The sequence below is a fragment of the Haliotis asinina genome, chromosome 14 (genome assembly GCF_037392515.1).
Source record: "Haliotis asinina isolate JCU_RB_2024 chromosome 14, JCU_Hal_asi_v2, whole genome shotgun sequence".
Classification (NCBI taxonomy): Eukaryota; Metazoa; Mollusca; class Gastropoda; order Lepetellida; family Haliotidae; genus Haliotis; species Haliotis asinina.
In genome coordinates this window covers 15601674-15611760 of record NC_090293.1, presented here as the reverse complement: position 1 = coordinate 15611760, position 10087 = coordinate 15601674, and the positions used below count along the sequence as shown (strand labels likewise).

The 10087-nt window shown below is 42.0% G+C and overlaps 1 protein-coding gene across 1 annotated transcript in view; it reads left to right on the top strand.

Moving 5' to 3' along the window:
* Positions 1 to 238: 238 nt before the first annotated feature.
* LOC137260662 (fibropellin-1-like) overlaps positions 239 to 10087 on the top strand; it is a 10075-nt gene continuing 226 nt past the window's right edge. The window contains exons 1-8 of the mRNA XM_067798260.1: positions 239 to 325; positions 2310 to 2485; positions 3833 to 3962; positions 4601 to 4755; positions 5339 to 5475; positions 6907 to 7076; positions 7578 to 7749; positions 8745 to 9337. Coding sequence (XP_067654361.1) covers positions 239 to 325; positions 2310 to 2485; positions 3833 to 3962; positions 4601 to 4755; positions 5339 to 5475; positions 6907 to 7076; positions 7578 to 7749; positions 8745 to 9337 — 1620 coding nt within the window. The remainder of the gene's footprint in view (positions 326 to 2309; positions 2486 to 3832; positions 3963 to 4600; positions 4756 to 5338; positions 5476 to 6906; positions 7077 to 7577; positions 7750 to 8744; positions 9338 to 10087) is intronic.

Sequence of the window (10087 nt, the reverse complement as noted above, 5' to 3'; positions counted from 1 at the left end):
CAAACCTACTTGTGAAAGTCATCGCGGGCACATTTTATAGGGTACCAAGACAGATAACCTTACATAAAAGAAAGGTAATTAATAGATTAAACACAAATATTTAATTGCTCCTTTAAGGTCACTGCTTGAACAAATCATTGCGATATCGTAGACGCCCACGCCCGTCGCTTCCGGGTTTCTGAAGGTCGTTTACCAATCCCTGTCTGGAACTGGAACTCCTGTTTTCGTCACTGATAACATGTTGTCTTTAGGAGCTCGGGACACATTTCGTGACGTGTACCAGAGCTATGGGCGCGATGAGAACTCCCGAGGGGATGATTCAACAGTGCAACACATGCAATGATGAGTGTGTGAACGAATGAACGATCCTGTCGTCAGTATCACATATCAGTATGTTCAGTCGAACTTGTTGACACTTAGGCCGGGGTTGTATGAACGTTTTCATGTGATTGTTCTGTATTGTCAAACTGTTGGTGCACAGGGCCCTACTTAATCCTGCTATATGAGGTGCCTACTGATATGCTGGCTCCTTTGCTAAGTGGTGGTTCCGTGGTTTCGTGGTACGAGATAATGATACTCTGTTCTCCATCATAATCACTTGGGAGAAACGGATAATGCTAGCCTGAAAGGCTCTAATTAAAGTGCAACACAAACAACAACTATATAGGAATTATGACACATAACGGTTATATTGAAAACTGTTATAAAATATGAATAGTTTTAGTTATACTTAGGGGAAAGCGTATAAGTAGTCGGTCTGGAATATTATCGCCGTTCATTCTGAGCTGAAACAGACCTGTTAGAATGACCACGCATGGAGCTGATCTGCCTCTGAGTATTTGAAAGCGATTCAGTCAGTTCCGACCAACATTCCATATGGGATTTTAATCCTCAGTTATCCTTTCGTTTCATTTAGTAATCATAAAACTGATAGTAATTGACATTATAACAAAACAGATAAATAAGAGATTCATGTTATCGCTATTACAGGATCATTTCACAATCGAAAGAAAAGTGTTTGAAGTTATGAATTGTTTTCTTAAAAACATTCATGCAAGTAAAATTGTGGGCCTCGTGGTCATATTCTCCTTCTACTCTGTCAACACCATGCCACACGATGTGTCCCAACGCACGTTGAGTGAGTGAATGTGGTTTTACGCCGCCTGTAGCAATATTGCACAACATCACGGCAATAGACACTAGAAAGGGGCTTCAGACATTGTACCCATATGAGGAGTCGAAATCAGGTCTTCGGCGTGACGATGGCACGTTTTGACCACTATGCTACCCCAAGCCTGTTGAGACTATGCACGTCAGTACTTAAAGAAGTTTTCAATGCCAATATTTTTTCTGGTAAGACATAGAGCGGTCATTTCATTCATGTAGGAACCGAGGGACATTGTAGTCCACTTTGGCAGCGATCACACTAAACGGGGGAATCTGTATCCGTCAGTGACCGCCATGCTTTGTTATTCTCTGATGTAGATGTTATAGTCCTCCGCTTAGTGACATTTCTGTCAGGATTTTGCGGGCTCAATAGTCCCTTTACAATAACAAGGTGGGATTACAATTCGATATATGAATGAATATGGATATTATTACAATATCCGTGACTCTAAAAACGTTTTAGTGAAAAATGACTTAATTTCTTAATTTTGGTCTTCATTTAATTTAATTTAGCGATACGATCGGTTAATTATCGATTAATTGTAACATTAATGTATAATCACGGATTGTCTCTTCCGAGTGAATATTTTTCGCAAATCCTGCACAGATCAGATAATCGGTAATTCAAATTTGAGAATTGCTTTCCCATGTATCAATTTTATAAAGAGAATATCTAACCATATTGCCTTCCTCATCCACAAGTAGCGACGGAAGTCGATAAAACAAAGTTCCCTAAACTCATTGTACGTCATGAACTAAAGATAACAAGATAGTGAATTATTACCAACATGGTGTTATTATTATGCCACTTTGGTGGCCTCGCATATTGTGAACAAAACAGACATACAAGCATGAACTACTCAATATGCGTTCAGCCGGAACTATAATCAGTTTGACGCGTTAAGGAGATACAGTTGAAGCTCCGGCACTCTTTGGGACTGAATAAATAATCCGGTTTTGATAATGTGCCGGATAGTAGAGCTGATGATAAATGTACAAGCCACAGACAGGACGGAAATTTCATGCCTGTGTTGCTGGATTGGACGGATGCCGGTTTTGACATCTTCCACTGTATATATGATTCGCTTGATTTGGACAAGAATATACATATGATGGGTAACTGGATGTTGTTGCTTTTTCAGAATGCATTCCGAGTGCTCTGTTCAGGAGTAGTGGAGGTCAAGTTTAAGTCTTTCGAGAACCGGGAGGGGAGGCGTTTCGATGGCTCGCTCTGTGACAGCAGCTGGTGGTGGTTCTTCAGTGATGGAACAGACCTGTGTGACCATAGATTCATCATATGCATGGGCAACATTACAGAGTGAGATTCTCGAGAGGCATTTAGAAGTTGGTGAATAGGTAAGACGAGTATATGGATGATAATAACGAAGAAGGTGCCATCCATATACTCGTCTTATATTACAGAGTGAGCTCATCGTTGTCGGGAACAGACTGAGGCACCAACTCGTCAGTGCACAGCTTGGGTTGCATGTTATTGTTTAAGTAGTAGAATGAGATACTCTTAACAGCATATGTCTTAAGTAACTTGGTGTACCCCCGTGAATATCCGGGTAAGACTTGACCTCCCTCAACCCAATCTTGTCGTAAGAGGCGACCAACGGGATCGGGTGGCCAGGCTTGCTGGCTTGGTGGACACCTCTCATCGTATGCCAGTTGTGTAGATCGGTTTTCATGCTGTTGATCATTGGTTTGTTTCGTCCAGACTGCATTATATATAGACGTCTTCCACATAGCTGTGATATTGTTGAGTGCGGCATTAACCAATGCGTTAACCAACCAGCCAGCCAAATAATAGCACGGCTAATAGCGTGCAGGTGGTTAATAGATTAGTTGACCTGAGCTACCGTGCCGAGTCGAAGTGTTGTTTAAGTAGAAGTTGTTGTAGTTGCCAAGGTGAAAAAGTGAGAACGCGTTTGTCCAGAAAAGACGACTGCAGCTGTCAATGTGAGATAACTTACAGCTGTTAAGGTGAGGCCCCAGGTACCTGTTATTAAAAGAAAATATTATGAAGCTGTCAAGGTGGAAAAAACCGAGTTGTCAAGGTAACAGCGGCACGGCGGATGTCATAGCAGTATTAGGCAATGTAGGCTTATAGGCATGTGTTAGAAATCATTCCCATCAAAATTGTGCCGTACTGCAAAAGGTACACAATGACGTGCCATCCTGCAAAAGGTACACCATGACGTGCCAGCCTGCAAAAGGTACACAATGACATGCCATCCGCCAAAAGGTACACAATGACATGCCATCCTGCAAAAGGTACACCATGACGTGCCATCCTGCAAAAGGTACATCATGACATGCCATCCTGCAAAAGGTACACCATGACATGCCATCCTGCAAAAGGTACACCATGATATGCCATCCTGCAAAAGGTACGCCATGACATGCCATCCTGCAAAAGGTACACCATGATATGCCATCCTGCAAAAGGTACATCATGACATGCCAGCCTGCAAAAGGTACATCATGACATGCCATCCTGCAAAAGGTACACCATGACATGCCATCCTGCAAACGGTACACCATGATATGCCATCCTGCAAAAGGTACATCATGACATGCCATCCTGCAAAAGGTACACCATGACATGCCATCCTGCAAAAGTTACACCATGACATGTATGACCTATCATGGCGTGTTTCAGGTCGAGTGACATGACAGCTTGTGAGTTTGGCCGCCAGGAAACAGGCTCCACGGCTGGAAACAAAATATATTTTAATGGAAACATTGGGGGGACTCCCAATCCTATGAAGTTTAATTTCAACCACTGGCCCGTAAGTATATATCCCTTTCACCATATATAACATCACTTGGTTGAAAAATGTTACATCACTGAAATAATCCCACTTAAGGCACATCAAAATAAATATCAGAATAAATATCAACATCGAAGACGCAACTCTTTAACGCAGCAGGATCCAGTAATCGTGGGTTTCAGTGTCATGAAGGTTCGTGTCTCCATTGTTTATCCATGATCTGCCAGAATTGTGCCCATGCTTATGTTTTCCACCAACGTGGTTATAATTAAATGTAATTTTGTGGCATATTTCACCGTGTGCTTATATGCTGTTGTGACATTAACTGATCGAGTGCTGATGGTATCCAGCCTACTCTTTGCTTACATACACATCCTGTTTCAGAAAGTGTCGACGGTTCGCTCTTGAATAAAAAAAAATCATTACAGTGTTAAGAGGGAAAGTCTTAATGGACATGTTTATATACGATAGATATTTCGGTTTTGGTGTAGATACCTACAACGTCATCAAGCAAGTGATGTGACAACAACGGTGTTCTACACCAAAACGTCTCATCTAATGCCTTACAGAAATTATATTGATATAACTTGTTTCTCGTCATCATACCAGCCACTTAAAGTTATAATGGAGATAAGCAAGAATTCCTTTCTACTCAGGGTATCGTGAAGGTGAAGTTAGATGTGGTTGACGACGACGATGGCAATACGTACGACTTTGTCGACCACTATGAGTACCAATATGAAACAACATCGTTGGGAAAGGAGGATGACGCTCCGGTCAAAGACCTTCTATTGACTGGAACGAGATCTAGGTAAGAACGTGGAGCCTGTTATTTGCATAAATCAATTATTGTGGCCGAATCAAGTAGTGGCCGAACATAGGTACACATAAGTGACATTATACGTGACATAATGCTCTGGAAAATGCACATCTACTTGATGAGGACACTGTTACGTGAGAGACGAAACACTTGGTGGTATACCTGTCTCTGCGATATATAACTAAAAGGTTTTATTATTTTGGCTTGGTTTTAATCTGGCAGTAATGCGAACTTCGAAGTTCAAATTAATGTTAATAAATTTGCATCCAAGAAAAGTGAATTGTTTACTATTTTGTCTGGTTTTGATCTGGCAGTAATGCGTACTTGAGAGATGACATTCATACGATGTTAGTGAATTTGCATCCAAGAAAAGTGAATTGTTTTTCAGTAAAAACAGCGACAAAAAAGAGGTTGCCAAATATTGTGTTTTTATACTTTTATGTGTATTAGGTTCTATGACATTTAAGATCCTAAGAGCAGCAATGTTCACATAAAAATACTGGACTTTTCTGGTAATGACGAAACTAACTTCCTGGCTTGGTATAGGGGTTTATCATGATTCTGTTGAAACCAGCATCGACCTACAGCTGAAGGTGTTCTGTGATGCCCATTACTACGGCCAGGAGTGTCTGAAGTTCTGCAAGCCAGCAGACGATGAGACAGGCCATTACACATGTGATTCCATCACAGGGGACAAGATCTGCCTCACGGGTAGGCATCTCGCTGCATAACAGGGCACAGTTACCTGTTGTTGTGGAACATTTAACACATGTGATAAGTTGCTAATGAATATCAGGCTACTATACGTGGTGTAAAAACTGTAATTATTAAATACAGACCTAAGTACAAGTGAGAATAACGCTCCGGGTATTCCTGGAATAGAAGTCAGGATCATTGGATCTTGGTTGAGTTGTATGCATCACAAAAACGACGGTCACATTGTAACGTGTGTAAAAAAGGGAGGTTGTTGAATGAAGTTATATGTGATTATAGGTCATTGGTTTAGAAAATGGTGCTCTTATTCTTTCAAGGTTGGACCGGTGATCTTTGCTTGGACAACGTGGACGACTGTGACGGTCATCGATGCTACCCGGGCGCTATATGTGTGGATGGCATCAACATGTATACCTGCCAGTGTCCCCCGGGCAGAACAGGTGACTGGTGTCTGTTCTTGTAATCTGTCTTGGTATGACGACACGAACATAACCTCCTGTAACAAGGTAACGACGGACATCGCTGACATGTTCCTATTGTTATCGATTAGTGCTGTTGTCATGTTTGTCATGAATCCGCAAAACAGGGGTTAGTTACAATGTCAGGTCTGACGCTCCTTTCACGAAACAACCTTTACAACTTCCATTCATTAACATTGCACTAAGGTTACCTAGTGACTTCGATCACCTTAGTGCTTTGTGATGACAGGCCATGGGCGAGTGTGTATTCAGGTTTCTCGCCAGTGGTGATGGTTGTTCATGCTATCAACCACTAGTTCCCATAGACAAGCTCATGTACACACGTCAACGTCTTCGTATGATCACGAACCTCCTAATTCTACGATGACAATTACTTCCAAGGACTATTATTTCTATGCCGACTATTTTTATAGGACTGCTTATTTGACTACAACGTTTCTGACGACTACAAAATGTACGACGACATTTATGGCAACGTCTACAATGCCGAAGGACAACTGAAGAAGCCGTTACTTCCTCTACGACAACGAACATCTCTTTGACGCCTGTCACTGCATTTATGTAAATGTGCACGGCGGTAACTTGCAGTTAGCGTTACCAGGCAATAACCATCGACTTGACAACCACTACTACTCTTTTGTAAATGTAGACAGTATTGGCATGTAGCTATGAGTTGCTAAGCAATAACCATCTCTTTGACAACAACATCTACTCCTACGTAAAAGTAAAGGGCAACAACATGTAGTTATGTGTTGCTAGGCAACAACCATCACCTTGACAACCACCACAACTCCTGTGTAAAGTAAGACCTCAACTCCTGCGTAAAAGTAATGGCAACAATATTTGGTCATGAGTTACCAGGCAATATCCATCTCCTTGATTCTACAACTTCTCCTACGTAAATGCAGCCGGCAATATCATTTAGTTATGAGTTATCTCCCTTTCCCAGGTGTCGTATGTGAAGCCGAGATTAACGAGTGCGCTAGCAACCCTTGCCTGAACGACGGCTCCTGTCAAGACGCATCAGCTGGCTTTCTCTGCATATGTCTGCCAGGTTTCACTGGACGCTTATGTGAATCCGATATCAAAGAATGCATCAGCAACCCCTGCCTGAATGAGGTGTGAACTTGTGATTACATCAGTTGGTAATGTTGACATATGGCAGTGGCAGATGCTTCTTGAAACAGAGTTAAAATGTGTTACTATAATTAATGAATAATAATATTAAAATAAATAAATAAATAATATTAACCACTAATCAAACAAATAATAACATTTACTGCAAAATAATCTAAACGGTCATAAAGCAAGGGAAACAGAGTCGAAATTTTAACATATTTCGGTTGGAGGTAGACTGTCACACAGACCCTGCAGCAAATTTATCCATTAAAGTCTAGAAAATGTGGCAAGTCTACATTTCCACAAATGAAGAATGTCTCTGAGCTCCTTTTCATTACATTTTTTATCAGCTTTACTATGGACATTTTTCTGTAAAATATGTTCATTTTAAAGACTAGTTGTTAGTCTAGGTTGGAGGATGAGGATAGGGCATGCCATTAAACCCTTCACGGCTTCCTCCAGCCAAACCCCCAAATCAGACATAATGCATTCATGTCACAGGGCACGTGTGAGGAAGGCGTAAATGGCTACAACTGCACGTGCATGCAAGGTTGGACAGGTTCTCGCTGTGAATTCAACATTGACGAATGTGCAAGTGCACCTTGCCTGCACGCCACCAACTGCCACGATGGTCTGAATGACTACACTTGTGACTGTTCCCCTGGCTACACGGGTATGTATATCTCTATCGACGCAAACATTGAAAGAAAATTACCCTAAATGACGTTGCCGACTGTGTACTCACATGTGGGTCAGTGGTACAAGTTCTAAGAATTCGTCTTGTCGAGTTGTGTCTAATATGCTACCTGCTTTGAATCCTAAATCCTAAAGACTTGGTTATGTCTCTGGGTTTGTAAGCATTATGCTCGAACTAATATGATGTTACAAGGACATGCGTCGTTAAGCAAACTCTCGTGCCAAATTACCAAGTCATAACCTACAACGTGTATTGTGTAACAAGTACATTTACCCACACGTTCAAACATACCCGTCAACATGAGGTCAATGATTGGTTTTCGTTAAACTGCCGTAACGAGTAACTGACGTGATTGACACATATAATCCCAGTTGCGCAGATCAATTACAGTTGATCACTGGATTGTCTAGTTCAGATTCGGTTACTTACAGACCGTATTAGTGGAATGATGCTGAGTGCGGGGCTACCCAACCAACCAATCAACCAACAAAATCATAGCACGGCTAATGGGTTAATAAATTAGTTGATCTCAGCTACCATGCCGAGTCGAAGTGTAGTTGCATTAGAAGTTGTTGTAGTCACCGATGTGAGAAAGTGAGATACGAAAGCAGTTGTCAAGATAAGATGACCGCAGTTGTAAAGGTGAGATAACACACTGTCCTTAAGGTGAGGCACGACGTGGATGCAAAGATAAAATAATGTGTAGCTGTCAATGTGGAGTAAGGTGAGATACCAAGGTAACATCTTCAACATAGATGCCCTTGCAGTGTATGGCATCGTGGGTTTTATTATCATGTGTTCACCATTTTGCCACATGTCATCGTATCCCAACTGCGAAGATTGATGCTCACGTTGTTGATCACTGAATTGTCTGATTACACTCAGAACGCCGCCATTTAGCTGGAATACTGCTGAGTGCGGCGTAACGCGACTGTTATCCATTATCACCTAACCGAACCGTTATATTTCAGGCAAAAGCTGTGAATTCAGTACCAACGAATGCGCCAGTAGCCCCTGCCTTAACAGTGGATTTTGTGAGGACCTAAACAACGCCTATCGCTGTCACTGTTTGAAAGGAACTTCTGGAACACATTGTGAGGTCAATGAAGATGAGTGTGAATCTGAACCCTGTCAGAATGGAGGGTCATGTTTGGATCAACTTGGAACTTATCTGTGCTACTGTGCAAAGGGATACACTGGGGAAATGTGCCAGAATAAGCTGGGCGGCTGTGATAGTGGCCCCTGTCTTAGTGGAGGGACATGTATGGACACTGTGGATGGATTTCTATGCAAATGCCCAGTCGGACTTACCGGAGAGGTGTGTGAAGTCAATATCAACGATTGTGAAAGCTTGCCTTGTCGAAACGGTGGTCAGTGCAGCGATGGAATCAACAACTTTACGTGTTCGTGTCCTGACGGATTTACTGGCTCGTTGTGTGAGATTTCAGTTGAGAATGTAACGACACAGAAAACGTCTGAAACGGCAACACTGGCATCGATCTCGACATCATCAACTACAACACCAATGGTTGTTTCATCTGAGTCAGCTGTAACTGCATCAACGGTATTTACTACAGACAGAACAACTTCACTACAAAACACGTCCGAAACATCAACTGCTTCATCGGAATTAACTCCAACGGGTAGTTTCGTTAACACGACCGATGAAGAATTGGCCACGTTTACTGTTTCCGATTCAGACATTCCGGTAACACACATAGATCTGGATCAAACATCAGACGTATTATCATCGTCTCCAACAGTAGCGTCACGATCAACGCACGATACAATAACTACCACCGCAGGTGATCACACAGCGATTGAACTCTTCCCAGCCTCAACTGACGATATTCACACCACATCCCAAACACCATCAAACAAAACGAAAAGACCCGAAGGGGAAGAGTCATCACAGAGAGTAAGTACTGAAGCGACTACTTTACACGAGCCTGATTGTTCCAAGACTGGTTGTCAGAATGGTGGTACCTGTGAAATCGTTGATGACGTAAATAAATGCGTTTGTCCAGGTGAATACACAGGTGTACGCTGTGAGAGCAAAATTGGACCCTGTCACACCCAACCCTGTTTACATAATTCTTCCTGCACTGAAATGGAAGACAGCTTTATATGCATCTGTGAAGATAACTATGACGGAAAGCTCTGTGAAATTAATCTGAAAGGATGTCTTGCAAGGCCTTGTGAAAACGATGGGACTTGCGTCGAAAATGAATTCGGATATACATGTTCTTGTACTGAAAACTGGACGGGGAGATTATGTGAAGTTAACATAGCTACACCAAAAACAGAAACAATA